Source organism: Pyrgilauda ruficollis, unplaced genomic scaffold (genome assembly GCF_017590135.1).
Source record: "Pyrgilauda ruficollis isolate IOZ18807 unplaced genomic scaffold, ASM1759013v1 scaffold211, whole genome shotgun sequence".
Lineage (NCBI taxonomy): Eukaryota > Metazoa > Chordata > Aves > Passeriformes > Passeridae > Pyrgilauda > Pyrgilauda ruficollis.
Window position 1 is genome coordinate 314,555 of NW_024520429.1, and position 17,546 is coordinate 332,100.

Below are 17,546 nucleotides of genomic sequence, written 5' to 3' on the forward strand. Positions count from 1 at the left end.
GTTCCCCTCTTACAGCCCAGACTCACAGACTGCTTCTGTGCCTCCTTCTGATTAATATCAAGTGGTTAAGTATTAACTTAAAACAGTAAACAGCAAGAAGGAAGCATCTAGCCAGTCAAGAATTTAGCTCTGTCCCTCCAAGAGATATAACTGCAAAGTAAAGGAGAGCATCTCAATTTTTTCAGGAGGGGCCATCAAGCTCCAGCTACTGAGACCCTCATAACCACATTTCATCTCGGAGAAGAAGGAAAGATCAGGGTAGGACCTGAAAGAATCAAGATCCTGATGCATCAAGTGGGGGAAATGTGGCATCAGCACTCAGGGTAAGAGGAAAGCACTGCTGATCAGGTCAATAGCACTGAAATGCCAGCAGAGGTTATGCCAGGACTCAGAGCGCTGCAGGAAAAAAACAAAAACAAGCCCATGAAGGGAGTTTGGAAAGGCAGGTCAGTGTACAGCATTAATGAGCAGAAATAACAGAGCAGCTTGCAGGTAATGTATGCGTCTTTGTCCATGGAACACGCTTGCAAAGCAGAACAAATTAAGCGAGGCTCTCATCAACATTTAACAGGACAGGGACATGGAACATCAGCACCCCATCCCTTCCCAATGCCACGGCTTGGGCTCTCCTCTTCACAACCACTGTCTAAGATGACTACCCTAAATACAGTAATAACACAGCTTGTCTGATTAAATCACTATACATTGGCACATCCTTTGAAGAACAGGAGCTTGGAACATCAGTCTTGATAACAACATTCCAATTGCATGAAATCTACATGTTTCACAGAGCAGGAGACAAGAATGGGCTGAACATTTGGCAACACAGCACCAATTTATTTAAAATACATGCTGACAGCATGGCCTAAGCAGCAACTATGTTATTTCTCAATGTTTGGGTACACCGGTATTAGCATTAGTGTGAACTGCATGTGACAAGATTAACCTGAAAGCTACATTTTAAAAAGGAAGGGGCAGATGCTACTGTCATTTTAAGTATGTAGCAAACAATGAATAATTAAACCCTCAGCAACTGAACAACTGACTTTTGGGACAGAAGAGCAGGCTTGGGGATTAGGGTTTTAAGGTTGTTGACTTTTCCTGAATGCATCTTCTGCAACAGCCGCTTTGTTTGTGCCCAAACCTTTCTGGTAGGAGCCCTTGTTTAAATTCTAAGGACATACTTTCTCCAGAGCTTACCAGCAATGCTGCTGACACTAATAAAATCTGAAGTCACCCACACTAGATTTTAGTCGAGCTTGGCATTGAGATACAACAGCGGTGGCAAGTACACTCCCTCCACAGTGTTTACCAAATTCTTAAGTTTTTTACTCATTTCACAGCTGACAGCAGGTTTATATTAAAGGCATAGCGCTTTCACTACTCTGTGAGCTGGGGAACACATTGGCTATCTGCTAATGAAAGAGGTAAAAACAGAACATAAACACCAAAAGACTGAAACACTGAAACTGGAAGCGCAAAACAGAAGCTTGAGACCAGCCGAGTCTGGTTTTCATTGGAGCAGGAAATTCTCATTTCTCCCAATCATACTCACCTTCACGGGGGGAGTACCAAGGTGCACCAGCAGAGGTTCAAGAGCAGAACTAGCTCAGATGCATAACGCTCCACAACAGCTCCTAACCTACATTTAAAGCCATTTGCCTGCTGAATGCATATCATAACTGAGGCAGCACGCAGTAGAGCCAAGCCAATTCCCCCACCACCAATTACCGCTTGTTAACGCGCTGTAAACCCGACGGACCATAGCGTGGGTTAACCTTGCAGCAAGAGCAAGAATCCAGGTTCACTCTTTGTTCTTGTGGATACATGTGAGGGAACGGATCTGTATCTCCAAGCAGCACAACTTGTAAGCATGAAATCATCTTTTCACATAGCAGTTCTTGTGAGGCAGCCACACAGCCTGAGAATTACCACTAGTAGCAGGCTCTGTGGCTCTGGCTTTCATCTACATCACCTGAGCAAAAGATTCATTTATGTACTGTAGACATTTTTCCTTCCAAATACATGAAAATGGTCATCTTCTACTTTCCAGCTGAAAAAGCTCTACTTTTGCTGGCAGAGATCAGAAGCCATTCCTTAGAAGCCTGAAGAAAAAGAATGTTTTTGTGTTAGCAGTGATACTGCCACCTTTTAGATTCAGAACACATCGTTTGCAATACATTTTGATTACAATAGACCAACTGTTCCCCGCTGGAAGCATACAAGCAAACAAGAACATTAAACAATGCCAAAACATTACATATGCTGACTGTCAGCCCAGCACAGTTACATTCAGCTGGCTGTCACAGTGTCCTCTGTAATTGTGACCCGTTTAAAAAGGGAGGCTTAACAAACAGTGCATGGCCATAAAACAACAGCCATAGCTAAAGAACAGATGTATGAGCAGATATAGAACTGCTGTTGGCCCTGACATACTTTGAACAGGGGGTCATTCTGCATATAGCCAGGCAGATTAATCTGTTTCTGTGTTCATCTGTGCTTTATTCGGGGATTCCAGCTCTAGCTGCTGTCTCGTGGAGGAAAGAACTCCAAAATGACAAAGGCTTAAAAAGATTAAGGACAATTAAAACCAAAGCCATTGCTAACACTACAAAACCTTCAAGAGCCAACCAAAAACCACAAACTCCAAGGCGAAAACCAGGTGTTGGAGTTTTTACTTAACTGCAGGGAAATGAAACAGACCCACAGAATATTCCTAGTTGGAAGGGACCCACAAGGATCATCAAGTCCAACTCCTGAGCAAATGGCCCATAGAGGGACTGAACCCACAACCCTGGTGTCATTAGCACCGTGATCTGACCAACTGTGCTAAGCAGCACTTGCACATCAGCCTGCCAAAGTTTAAAATGAAATGTGCTCCCTACTCTGGTAGTGAAAGGGGAAAATAATGCTTTATAAGAGACAGCACAAGGCTATCGGAAACTGAAAGCAAAGGTCAGTCACTGCATTTCTGCTGAATTTGCAAGAACAAGAGAATGGGCTATTTCCAATGACTGTGTGCAATTCACAGTTTTCACATTCAGCAGTATAAAACTTGTATTGTCAGCTTTATTCCTGCTTCCTGAAGCTGCTCTGAAACTAATCAAAACTTTACAAAAAGTGAAATCGGACTGCTTTAAGGGAGAAAAGAGTGCCAGGCTTCCCTTCCTGAGCATTGTAAGAAGCCTTAACATCTATTTAGTTCTCAAACACCTTGAACACGCTTTGCTCCAAAAGCAAGGATGCTGCAGCCTGGAAGCTCTGACTCCAAGTTTCCAGTTTACATCATCCTCATTAGTGCAGGCTCCTCTGTCTCAGAATAGTCACCCCAGGGGAAGCTTTACTGCCCGGGGAAGGGAAACCAGGCTCTGGATAGGGTAAATACATTTTCTGTTCTCTGCTCTAAGCTTGCACAATGCCACTGAAGAGTACCCTTCCTAAAGGGTTTCTTCAGTTATTCACATATTCTTCAATTTATTCATTTCTTCAGTTATGCTACATGAAATCCTTTATTCTGCACACTTTTAGCAAAAAGGGAGATGAGACTTCGCATGACCTTATGGCCCTTATTACTCAACACTAATCTCTTTTTCAAGAGGAATTAACAACCATTTTAAGTGGGTACAAATTGGACAGATAGTTTTGAACAAGGGCAGCTGTGGAACTTATCTCGAATGTTTTCAAGTGTTTGCATTTTAGAAGTTAATCTTCTAGTCTAACAATCTTTTCTATTACTCTATTTCCCAGTAAGAGTTACAATCTTGAAATAAATCTGGGTTAAATAAACACTTTGATTTGGAAAGTAAATAGTCATGGTTCCTGTTAGCTCAGTGAATGATCAAGGCACGTGATAGAGTCTAAAATTAGGAAATGCTGTTTGAAAGTTTGAATTGCCTTCAATGAGAAAGAGGCAGATTTCTGAAGCCAAGTGTTGCACTAGTTTCACCAGCTGCTTAGAGAGAAAGAGAGAAGGAAGGAGATGCGTGCCAGCAAGGCAAAAGTCCACAGCCTAGGTGGCAGCCTCACTGTCTGGGTAAGGGATATCCAGGGACACATGACAGCTTACAGAGGTGACTTACCTAGAACAGCTTCACACTCTGCCACCATTCCTGTCCTTGTTACAACCCCTACCCTCTCTCCCCACCATCCTGCCAGCTTTACTTGTGTCCTGGTGACCTTTTCACTATTTGGCCATCTGCTCTGAACTGCTGACTACCCTATCCATCAACCCTTATCAATCCTCTCCTCCTCCCATATTTATCAATAGTAACTGATAACCAGCTCATCCGTGGAATGATTGATATACAAAATTACACACCTTTGAACTCAAGCATCAATCCCACTCTAATTTCCCGGTTGTTTCTCTCTCCATTGAGCCAATTTTCAATAGAGATATCACGCTTTCCATTAGCAGTGCAAGCAATGTCAATAAAACTACAGTACAAAGTCAAGTGCTTTGGAGAAACAATTTTACTGCTGATACTTTGATCAGCCAGGCTGTAATCTTGACAAACCTATACATTTTACAGTGTCCTTCCACAGGACAGATCTACTTTCATTAGTATATACATATATATATATTTAACTGTTAAATCTTCTTCCACTGAATTTCAAATTAACTCTTGCAATTTAAATTGCACTGACTCCACCTCAGGCTAATGGCTTTAAAGTCTCCTAGGTCTCCTGTTACCCTTTTAATACAGCTGAAGCACTTTCTTTTAATCTTCTTGCGGTACTGATTCAGTCACGGCTACATTAACATAGTGCTCTCACATTACATCCTTAGTAAACTTCCCTTGCTTGCAGTCACTCACTCCCCATGCCAGAAGCCAGCTGCTGCTGGAGCTCCAGCAACAGGACACAGCACAGCTACCCACTGGGCTCACAAAACCCCAGGTTTTATAGGGGAATTGCTGTAGAATTCACTAATTTCGCATCCTGACATGATTACCAAAATAATCTGACCTGCCCTTCAAGCCTAGGAGGATAAAGCAACTTGGCTGCAGCCTCCTAAGTAGGCACTGCTCCTTTCAAAGGAGCCCAGACTCAGCTGGCAGCACTCTCCAAATACAGCACAAGTCCTGCTGGGGTACACCAGGCCTCTTGAACATACAGCAGAAAGGGGATTCTGGAGAGGAAATTATGTCACCATCATTAGTTTTAATGAAAACACCACAATGTTGTTTTCACCACAAAGAAACGCGTCTACGTTGTATCCTGGAGAAAACCTACAGATTCACTGCAGTGACCTGTGGCTGCATCTGCAGAGAACTTGATTTCTGGCTCAGCAACCACATGCCAGAAAGGTCAGAAGAGAATGTGACAATGCTGAGAAGACCCTGATCTCCACAGGCACCTTCACTCCAGAGATGACTGGGAAGCGCTGCTGGTCCCAGGAGTTACCAAACCCAAGGGAAGTTTAGGTATATCAAACAAGCAGAGGCAATTCATACAGCTCCCAAGCAGAAAGTACTGTAAAGTAGTAGTAATTAGCAATACCATGGTAATTATTAATTCAGACATAAGCCATCAAAGCAGAGCAACTGCACCCAGGGGCAAGTATGATGTCAGAAATATGTCACCACAAGGAAATCAGGAGTTTAAGGAGACCAACACAAAACCAGAGGGCAAACTCTCTTCAGCCTGAACACGCCTGCTTGAGCACAGGGCTCTGTGAGAAGCAGGAGGACTTGAGCAAACTGCTCAGAGACTAAAAGACACAACAGAGCAGATGCAGCAGAAAAAATGCTCTGCTCTATTACAGAAAATCCAGAGAGGCTCATGGGCACGCTGGATCCAAAGAAAGAAATTTTAGGTCATACAGAGAAACCTGCAGGAGGATGCTGTGAGTCTCAAGGGATGCTTAAGAGAGTAAACCACACCTAGTTAACATCAAAAAAACCCCCAAAGTCAGTGATGAAAATGGTGAATAAAAGACAGGCTGTAACAGTAACACACTGAGGCACACAACTGCTACAGGTCAACACTGTGGCTTCACAAATCTTTAAATCCTAAAAAAAATATTTATGAAATTAAAACAACCCACAATAATAAAACAAATAATTCCCCACATTGCAGGAAATATTGCTATTTTTGCCGAATGACTAATGTGTCATTGAGAAAGAGTGGGGAGAAGATGAGCACAAGGAAAGAGAATTATAATGGCTGGAAAAGATGAGCAAACTGGGAAGATGCTGCAGAGAACGAATACCTAATGTCCCAAATTGGTAACCTGGGAGCAATTCAGAGGCATTCCCCAGCCATAGCTGCCAAAATGGCTGACAATGCACAGGACAAAACAGGAGGCTGAGCTACTGTAATACCATTTAAATAAATAATTTTTAAAAAATTTTAAAAAGGCAGACATACACATGGAAAAAGTTACACAACTCCATTTTTTACATATCTGAGCAAAATATTGTTGTGCATGCTCTTCAAGGGAACTGCAACAAAAAAAAAAACCCAAAAAACAATACAACCAACAACAAAAAAAGAGCCCCACATGCTACAAAAAGTCCTCACACAAAGGAAACTGTTTTTTCATATTTTACCCATTGGAGGGACTGTGATTCAACCTGTATTTACTATGAAAGAAAGAACAGGCAAGCAACTGGAAACCATTTCACAGCTCCTTTGTGAACTCTGCTCAAGAAAAACTGAAATAGAGGCAGTTACCCAGTAGGAAGGTGGAATTGGTGAAAAAGCAGCATGATTGATGAAATATCTCTATGCAGGCAGCCTCCTTCCTCTTTTGAAAGCCCTGACAAGTAACTGGTTTAACCTGAAGACAGCAATTAAGAGAGACAATAGCATAAAATTCACTTGAGGAAAAAAAAAAAAACCCTTAAATATATTGATGAAAACTTGCAGGAGAACAATTCCAGTATTTGTCATCTCTGCTACAATGGAACAGACTAGAATAATCATAAAAGACTCTGCAAATGCTTCTAAAAAAGTAACATCAGAAGAAAGGAGGCTAGGTCTAGAGATATAAGGATGGGGCACTCAGAGGACAGAGGGGCAGATAACAGAGATGGCCAAGTTTTCTGTCAGAGGGAAGATCCCAGTGGTTAAATCCAAAGAGACATGGGAAGGCACGAAGCACTTCAGCTGCTGGGGCAGGATGGCACCAAGGGTCACCACACATCGCATTTGACACGCTTGAGCACGCTCACTGTTCCAGGAAAATTCAGCTGCATCAGAGGGGAAGACACGAGCAGGCTGCTGCACCCTCTTCCCTTCAGCACCTCCCTGCATTTTCATAAAATACCCAGGAAATGCTGTAAAAGCAACCTTCTGCCTCCCAAGAGCAAGCTGCACCGCAACCAACAAGAACAAGGCTGACTACAGTGGAACTGAAACTACACCAAATTGTAGTGTCAGCCCAAAAACATCCAGCTTGTGGGGTGGACAGCCAGCAGAAGGGTCCCAAAACTGCCCCGTGCAGGGACTTGTGCCAGCAGCAGGGGGGTCTCCAGCAGCAAAGGGAGCAGGGACAGACAAAGGGACAGTAGCTTCTCCAGCAAGGCAGAGCACAAAAGTATCAAGGAAAAAAGCTCACACACATGGGATTTGAAGCACTTCACTGCTCCACAGCATGCAGAGAGACAGGAACAAGTTCTAACATTTGTAGCAAACAAGTGTTTGTAGGAGAATTGGAGAAAGGCAAAATTCACACTTCACATCTATAGTCTGGCTATTGATTGGGATTAAATGAGGATCAGATAACCATGAGGTCACAGAAGTGAAGGGTAACACGCATGCGACCTTTTATCACCAAGATCAGGGTTCAGCAGAAATAAGATAGGAGAATTTGCTCTGGTATCTAATGCCAGTATTAAGCTCATTTGATTTTCTCTATTCTCTGTACTCCCACATAAAGGTTTTCCACATCTACGGCTGCTCAAACATGTTTCCTCAGAACATCACAGCCACCGACCACAAAAATGAGTCACAGCAAGTACCCAAAACACAATGCTACCCTAATATCCATCTAGTACTTCCAACACTGTCACCTGGAAAACGCCTCACAGCAGAAATATTAGAGGAATGGCCATCCACACAAAACACATATACCAGGAAAAGCAAGCACTGCTTATTATTTTTTTATTTACTTCATTATTGCATTTAATAATTTCAGACAAAACAGCTCCTTTAAAAAAAAAATTCATGTACTTTTAAAGGAGCAACTTGTAAAGTGCTTAAGTAAACATCATAGTAGATATTACTGCTATCTATGGAAGAAAATGGAAATACCTATATTTGTACATTTCTGGTTGTAAACTACTTAAGAAAAACCACACTGACTGCACTACGCACTGGCCAAAGCCACATAAATGTTATTTATCAGATATCCATCTCCATTACAGTTTGAAGCACATGCACACACTTTCTGTAACAGAGTGGTTGCCACTCAAAATGCACAGCCACCTCTTTAGAATGAGTTTCAGCTCCTGGATGAATGAGCACATTGTGATGGTACGACCGAACAAAAACTGAGGGGCAAACGCAGTGCTGGAAAAATTCAAAAATACTGCCGTAAGAACAAACTGCTGCCTGTAGTAATCCAGCACTGTATTCCATAAACATCACCCAGGGTGCTATTTAGCCTTTGCTGAGCTGGAGAAGGGCACACACCAGCCCTGCTGCTGCTCCACAGCCTGCAGGTCAGTGCTGCAGTTCCAGACACAGCTGCCTCTGCAGCCCCCCCGGCCGCGCTCCTGACCCATGGAATATGCCACATGATCAGCCCTTGGCTGCAGAGCTACACAGCCACTCCGCTCTGCCGGGGATTGGTTTGCCTTCCTAGCCAGTGGCTTGTATTGTTTACAAATAAGAGATGGAAACCCACAGGATGAAGCCAAACCTATGTGCTGCTTCTGCTTCCCCAAGCCTGCAGAGGCTAAAGAACAGCGGCAGGGAATGCAGACAGCCCAACTTCCCCTCTAACACAGCACTCATGTGTTGATTTTAACTATTTCATCAAGGAGAAAGCTAAGAATACTCTGCTGTGGTACAAATCTCCAATTTCAGATATTATGCCACCTCCACCACCCCAGAAACCTTGCAGCCGAATTTTCACCTTACAGCTTTGGCAAGCTGGGGAGTAAAACTGATGTAGCCCATTGAAAACAGCAATCAAACACTACTCTTATTTCCAGCAGTATAAGGAATGCTGCAATAACAGCATGACCTTGCATATTAAAATGTGATGATCTAGATGGTGTAACAGCAACTTGTTGGGCACATAACTGACCACAGCCAGGGTAACTGCCCTGGGGAGGTCACTGCCTGCATACCCCATGTTCTTCCTTAAACACTCCCTGCTGTCCACCAAAGCAGGGATATGGAGCTAAAAGACTGTCTGGCCTGACTCAGGGTGACTGGTCTGGACAAGAACCTTATCTCTGGGCATCATACCTTCTTCTGCCTGGACCTCCCCTTCCTGCACGCTCAGATTCAGCAATATGTTTGTTATCCCATAAAAAGCACTGCTGGAAAGTACTGGCAGACACAGACACTTTGCCTGCAAACCACTGTCACAAGGTGAGACACTCAGAGAAGGTCCACTGAAAGTCAGTAAGAAAGGCAGACAACACAGGACAGCATGAAAGAAAAAAATCCATCACAGAAATACAGATATTTCAAAATGTGGAAAAGGAAAAGCCAGCTTCAAACAAGATTTTCCTACAATGTCACGAGTTTGAGAAACACTGCTGTGTGGAATACCGTACCTGACCCAAAAAGAACAGGGGGAGGTGGGGGGCAGAAAGCAGGGAGGAAGGGCCAGAATCCATGTAGGACTTCAGGAATTTCTGAAACAGGCTTCAAAAGCGGAACATGGAGAAAACCGAGGAAAGCTTGACTGCTGACCATTTTCAAATGTGTAAATGGGGAAATAAAAGCGAGAATATTTTTCGCAGATAGGATGTGCTTTCCCTATTTTTAGCCTGGCCCTCCCAATACAGCTGTGCTGTGTCTGGGATGCACAAAGCACCTGCCTGCCAGACCAAGCCAACAGCCTGCACTCAGTGCTCTTAGGGTTTGCTCAATGCTCACCACCGACTGAGCATTTCCATTTGAGTAAAAGGTGCTTGAGTGCCATTCATAATGCTGAAGAAGCCAGCAAGCCATCACTCGAGTGCCACTGGTCTAGGAGACATCCACTTGGACAAAGAGAATAGATGTGCCAAATTTCAAAATGTTATAAAAGCAGAGCACTGTCGCAGTTTGATCCACTGCACAGTCATGGAAACTGAGAGATCAACTCAGCGCCATTTTCAATTACCAAAAGCTTGTCATAACATGTACAGAGCAGTGACAGCATCCCAAAGGTTTACCTCCAGGGCACAAAATTAAATAGCTATTACCCAATATGAGAAATCACATTTTAAAGCCTCTGTCTTTGAACATGACAAGTATCCACAGGCTCTTTTCAAATGCTAATTTTGTCTATGAGAACAGAAAAAAAATCCTCAGAAAATTTAGCAGAGAAACATCCACAATAGCTCATTTACTAGAAATGCACTGATAAGCACCTTTTTTTTTTTTTTTTAATTTGGCTGATGTATTGCTGAAGCACAGCAATTTGGTTTCAGCTACCCAAACCACATAGCTATTTTACACATTCTTCACACTTCCAAAACACAAAGAACACCACCATACTGGTTTAGGGGAAACTAAAAGCTTGTATCTTGACTCGCAGCTGCAGAGGGCCAGGGAGGCAAGTCTCCATCGTGTATAGCATCCCTCCAAAATCTAGCACGATGAAGGGCCCAGGTGATAAGCACCTTCTATTATAGTCTTTTTAGAAAGGTACACAAACATTTCCCCACTATAAATATGCACAGAACGTTTAAAACGTTAGCATACCTGGCAAAAAGCCACGGCTAAACTCCCTCCAACAGTCACGCGTGCCAGCTTCTCCTACTGACCCCTAAATCTGATTCATTTAGGGCAAAGAGATCACTTTGACAGCCACCAGCTCCTTCCCAAAAACGCAGACATCCTACCTGCAGGGCCCTGCTGCTCCACACACGCTCTCTGATGGAAGGATTTCGTGCTAGCCTTTTTCCTTTTTCCGGGAGAACTGCCTGCTCCACGGGGGGCTGGAGGCAGCAGCGCCCAGGTACGAACACCAAGCCGCTCCCATCCTTGGCCGGTCCCGCTACCGCCCCGCTCTCCGAGCAGTCCTTTGCCCCGACAAGGGAAGGCACCGCGGGGCCGGCACCTGCCCTCCTGGCACACAGGGAAACCAGGGAAAGCCAGGGAAAAGCCGGGGAAGATGCCACGAGCAGGGCAACATCCCGGGCCCGCGTACCTGTCCGTCCCGCGGGCTCCTCGGCCCTTCCCCTCTGCTCGCAAAGCCCAGCCCCGCCGCCGTCCCGCTCCCCGGCAGGCTCCCGGTGCCCCCGAGACGGTGACACAGGGATAACAAAGCCCGGCGGAGCGACGGCGGCGCTCACCTGCCCAGCGGTCGCTTCATGCCCTCGGCGGCGGCGGAGGCAGGCAGGCGCAGGCTTCGCCTCAGGCTACAGCCCTTGTCGAGGGGCCCGGGCGCGGCGGAGGCGGCGGCGGCGCGCTCATGCTCCACCGTGACCGACTCGTTGCGTTTCCTCATGCCGGGGCGGGGGCGGCAGCGGCGGCGGCGGAGACGGCGGCAGCGGAGCGGGGCCGCGCTCACTCGCCGCGCGCCCTGCCCGGCCTCCCCACCGCCCCCGCCAATCCCCGCCTCGGAGCGGCCGCGGCGCCATCTCTACTGCGGGCACGAGCCCGGCCGCCATTTCGCTGTGGGCCGGGGCGGGCCCGCGGCACCGGGGGCGGCGCCGCTGAGGGCGGGAGCTCTGCGGGCCCGTGACAGAGCCGTGAAAGAGCCCCCAGCCTGGTCCGGAAGGGCCGTGAGACCGGGGTCTGGCGGCAGTACGCCCCTGGGCACGGAGATACGGCACGGCTGGTTCAGGGATGTGAGGAGAGTCAGAGCCGCGCTGCTGATAGACTTGGCAGTGGGAACGGGGACAGGGAGGAGGCTCTGGGATGGCACAGAAGTGTTATGGTACCACTGGAAAGCACATCCTCATTTGACTTCTGCCTAAAGAGGCATCACACAGGCAAGGCAAAAAAGTTACAGAGCTTCCCTGGCTCTGTGCGGATGCTGCAAGGTGTGGAATATGTCAAATTTTTCTTAGCAAGTCTTAGATGTTTGATCTTCCTATACTTTTAAGCCTAGTCAGCAAGAAAGCTGATTTTTCATGTGTTAGAAAAACAAATTAACTGCCTTGTTAAAGTTTAGGTCTTGAGGTGCTTCAGTGATCTCAGATCTAGGGAGACATTAACGAAAATTTGGGAAAAGGACACCCGCTGATAGTGGACACAATTTATGGGCCACAAAGATACCTGGTAGAACTCCCAAAGGAAGTATGAAATTAATAAAGCCAACTTAGCAATTGTCCTGTAATCAACTGCAACTGGGTAAAGTGTAATTCTGTCAGGGAATTACATCTGCGGCCACCACGAGCCCAAGAAAGACACAGATCCATAAGAAGAGAAAGAGTGGGTGTGCAAAATAATTAGCATGAGAAGCATTTCTTCTGAATTGTTGCCGAGTGATCCTGTACCCCAGATTCCAAAGAAATGCATAAATTAAATAATCCCAGAAGATACTGAACCAAGAAGGAGGAAGCAATTATTAAAATACCAGCCTGTACTATCCAGCAGTCACAGATAACTAGCAGAAAGCAATGTGTAATGAAGTGATATGTGTTTTATCTTGTTTCTACAAGATAAAAGCTTCTCCTAACATTTAGATTTTTAGAAATTTTGTCTTGATAAGATCGTAATTGTGAAAATTTTCAGCCAGGCTTTCAAAACGACTGGTTGTACTTTTGCATGCTTTGAGCAGCAAAGGGCTGTGTTCTTGTCCATTTGATTTTGTTTCATTTTCTAGGTCTCATTGGGAAGACTGAGTTCTGCAACTGAGCATTGTCAGGAGCTTTGTCTGGTGACAATATCATGAGTGGTGGTCACTCCAAAAGCAAAGGCTGTATGGGGCTTGGGAGTGACATTGTAGTGCTGTGAGGAGGGAATTGCAAGCTGCTCCACAGGCTTTGAAACAAGGGGAATAGACTCAGCTGTCATAAATCCTCTACAATGCCCCAAAGTGAAGATTACTACTGGGGACCACTAAGGGAAATTACTTACAAGTCAGTCTTTGTGGGGTGAGTCTTAATACCAGTTGGCTTTTTCTCTGTGCTAGAAAGAAACAAGCATTTTCTTGTGGAGCCCTTAATCTAATCTCAGCATATCTAAATGCTTCCCTTCCTTAATTACATAGGTGTATAAACAGGTGCTTGCTTGGTCTCTCCCATCATAGAAGATATTTAAGATTAAGGAATCACTAGATTTTTGGGGGTTTTTTGTGGGTTTTTTTGGTTTTTTTTTTTTTTTTTTTTTTTTTTTTTTTTTTTGTTTTTTTTGGGTTTTTGGGTTTTTTTTTTTTTTGTTTTTTTTTTGTTTTTTTTTTTTTTTTTTGGTGTGATGTCCTCTGTGCTGCTGGTACACAGAATATTGAATTGTAGAACCATACAATCATTAGGGTTGGAAAAGACCCTCAGGATCACTGAGTCCAACCGTTAGCTCAGTATCTCCGTGTTCACCACTAAACCATGTCCCCAGATGCCACGTTTAGACATTCTTTGAACACCTCCAGGATAGTGACTCCACCCTGGGCAGCCCATTCCAGAGCCTGACCCTTTCAGTGATGAATTTTTCCTACTCTAAACCTCCCCTAGGAAAATGGCACTTGAGGCTCTTACCTGTTGTCCTATCACTTGTGACCTGGGAGAAGAGGCCAACCCCCACCTCACTATAATCTCATTTCAGGAATATGTAGAGAGCAGCACGATCTCCCCTGAGCCTCCTTTTCTCCAGGATGAAGAGTTTATAGGAACCCCTTGCAGCACTCCAGTTGTGTGAGTCATCCCACCAGTATGGAGAAGTTCTTCCATTTGGGATCAGTACTTGCCCTTCTAACCTGTTGAAAGAGAGTAGTGGGCCTTTCTGTGAGTTATCCTCCAAAATTACCACACACACACCCCAGAAATCAATGCACGAGATCCATTCTGCATTCCAAATCAACCCCCATGGTGGAATTCCAAATTAACCCCCATGGTGGAATTCCAAATTAACCCCCATGGTGGAATTCTGGTTAACTTGAGAGATGGTTGAGGCAATAGTCCACTACAAACCTTACTTCTGCTGCTGTTATAAGCAACCCAGGGTGAAATTCTGCCATCTGTGGTCAACAAATACTGTATCTGAACAATGCAAAACAGCTGAGGAAATATGCTGACACAGGATTTCTTACCAGGAACTTCATGAAGTTCTACAAAACATGTACAGGAAGAACAGGAAAATCGAGTCAGTGTAAAGGTTGGGAAAGAATTTGGGATTTCTTAGCTCAAGGCATGAACAAAGATTACAATAGAGCATTAGTAGAAACTATTGCTATGGGCAAGGACACATTCCGAAGAGTCTCTGTATGTGTGGAGTGATCCCAAAGAGGTCTGGAGACAGACCATGGGGTGAGGATACAGCCTGCTGGACTACACCAGTGTCAAGCTCCTTCCTGTCCTGTGTTCTTCAGAGGCAGCTGCACCTGGATTTACCAGTCTGATCTGGAGATGAAGAAGACTGACGGAAAGCAAAGGACAGCAAATGAGCATTGATCCTAAGTAATACTTTCAAGAGAAGGAATCAAAGCTGTGTTTGGCTGTGGATGAGCTCAAACAAATCTCAAAAGACAGAAACCAGAGCAGGAGATACTGAAGGGACCTGGAAAGACCAGGAGAAAGTTCTGCTTAAGAAACCACTGTGAGAAAAGTCTCTGGAGAGCACAAGGATATTCAAAGCAGCAGAGAAATCAGAAAAGGGGCAGAGCCATCTTCTTTGAAATGGTACTTGAAAGGGGAACGAAAGCCAAGGAGAGATGAATTGAGGCAGAGCAGACATTGCAATGTGCTGCTGAAGGCGGGCTCTGGAAATGCAGAGACCTGCTAGGACAGCTTTCATCTGCTTGCCCAAATGTCTCATAGCTGGACCATGTAGAGAAAATTATGCAGAGTTCAGATGGAAGATGAAGCCATCCTTCCATGCTGAATGCATCCTTCCTGAAGGCAGGAGAATCCACATGCCTCCCTATCCCAAGCTGCTCCCAGCTACCCACCTTGCAGTCCTACATCAGGGGCTGACTTTGTGGCAAGACAGGACGGCTGGGTCTGGCACAGCAGGTGCTGCAGGTTGGTGGCATAACAAGGCTTGTAGCCCCAGAGCGGGGTGCAGAAGATGACCTCGGGACTCCATGTGTTTGCCAGGAAGAGGTCACAGGGCTTGTCCTGCCGGATATCAGTACATGCAGAAGTATAGGATTGGCAGAAGCTCTGGCTCAGTGCTGCCTTGGCTGGCAGTCCCTGATGTTCGAGACCTCGAGGGACTCCCCACTGACATTCTGCAGTACCACCCTTCTGGAAAATCTGGAGATGGGGACCTTCATGTTTTCCTCACTCCAGGAAAATGTTTTCCAGGTTTAACCCTCTGCAGAGAATAGGCAACATGTGCTGTGGGCAGGCAGGGGCAGATGGAAGGTCTGGGGCAGAGAAGGTCAGGAGGCAAGGAAGGAGCTGTGGGTAAATGAGGGGCCTGGGCGGGGAGGAGAGCCTGGACTGATAAGCAGTGGTGTGGAGGGAGAATAGGTAAGGGTGCAGTGCAGCAGTCAGAGATGTGGAGATGAAGAGAGGCTTCCAGGAAGTCCTTCACTACCTGGGCTGGGGAACACGATTCCCCAGCTGGGAGCATCCCTGCTCTAGGATGCTCCCCGATGAGATAATGAATTTTTCCTATTGAGCCTTGGCTCAGCGGGATGAGACCTTCGGGATCCGGGGACACACGGGCTTGGCATGGGACGGCCCTGCCCCCCGCTGGCTCCCCTTTGCCTTGCACCCCCATCCCCTTTGCCCACCGCTGCTCCCCTGACCCTTGTCAGTCCCCCACAAAGTGCCCACCACGCCTCCATCCTCTCAAAGCTCCCAAGAACTCCCTGCCTCTTGGAATCCCTGCCCTTTGCCTCACAGTGCCCCCAATGCCCAGGACTCCCCAAACCACACCCTGCTCCTTTGAACCTCAAAAACCCTGCCCCATTGAGCCACCCAGTAGCACTGCTGCCCATGAAGCTCCCCAAAGGGTGCCCCCATTTCCCCTTAGCCCCTGATGCCCTGGAGACCCTCAGATTTGCCCCCTGCCCTGCAGAACTTCATGATGCTCAGGGGCTTCTCCTGCTGCCCCCTGATACTGCCACCTTCTCACCCTGCCTGCATCCAGTGGGGCAGGAATTTCCTGAGATTTTCTTCCAGTGTCTTCTTTTTGGAGATGACCTTGATGGCCACAGTGTTAGACAGAAGTTAGGCACAAACATCAGTCACTTGACACCAGGACAAAGTCAGGGGCCAAATACCAGTTCAGTGAAGCTGAATTTCACCAACCCCCAGGACCAAGGAAAGCCAACCCAGAATTCCATGTGACAGCTTTTGACAGGGAATTATGATAGCTACAAACTCTTCAAGCAAGTGGCTTTTCCCTGCTCACACTGGCACGGTTTCCTGCTCACAAGCACCCAGATGGTCATGCTGGGGCTGTGGCCAGGGTCACTTGTGCATGACGTAGAGGAAGAACAGTAGAAACCAGGACCTTGCTCTGCTCCTGGGGATCCTGTGGAGTGCCAGTGACTGTTAGATGTCAATGAAGATGATAAGCGTGCTAACAATAAGCTAATGCACTGATCTTTCTAAACACTCTTAGGGAACTTCTTCCCCACACGCCACGCCAGGTTAGTTCACCCAAGGACTGAAAAGACCGTGCTCCTGCTGAAGCACCTCTGATACCACCCAGTGCTTTTTGCCACTGAGCCACCAGCTTGAAGGTGACATGTGCAGGCTGTTGGACACCATCCTCCCACGGTGAGGATGCAGGACCACCTGCCAGTGAGCTAATCGGGCAGCCCATGTGAGCAGGGTCCTGACCCCCTGTCCCAGGAACAGCTTTCTCCGTATGAGCGGCCAAAAGCTCTGGCTGTGCTGGGCCTTGCAGTGCTTACAGGCACATTTTCACCCTTGGATCCACCAGCTTCACTCGCCCCCTTATTCCCACCGGCAGCCTCCCCAAAACTGTGTATCGGAGCACTAACAAGCACCCGCCCCGCAAAGGCGGGGTGCAGACCCTGGGGCCGGCTCAGGCTGCTGGGGCTCCTCCTTCTCGAGCGATGCAGAGGAGAGCCGGGCAGGACAAGGAGCCCAGACACTGTTCCTCCCGCTCTGCAGGAGCCACCTGCACGCAGCGGAGACCCGAGAGCCCCGGGCAGGCGCTGGCCGTGTCCCGGGGAGCCCCGCACGCCCCGGGTCCCTCCCGCGGGAAGGAGGCGAGCCCGAACCCGCGCCCGGGCCGCTGCCCCGGAAGAGCCGCTCCCGCAGCCCCGCCTCCGAGGGCGTGCCCGGCGCCCG

General features: G+C 46.8%; 1 protein-coding gene across 1 annotated transcript in view; it reads right to left on the reverse strand.

Moving 5' to 3' along the window:
• The window catches only part of ABHD12 (abhydrolase domain containing 12, lysophospholipase), a 37,118-nt gene extending 25,414 nt beyond the window's left edge, over positions 1 to 11,704 (reverse strand). The window contains exon 1 of the mRNA XM_041468155.1: positions 11,466 to 11,704. Coding sequence (XP_041324089.1) covers positions 11,466 to 11,620 — 155 coding nt within the window. The 5' untranslated portion in view covers positions 11,621 to 11,704. The remainder of the gene's footprint in view (positions 1 to 11,465) is intronic.
• Between the last annotated feature and the right edge of the window lie 5,842 nt (positions 11,705 to 17,546).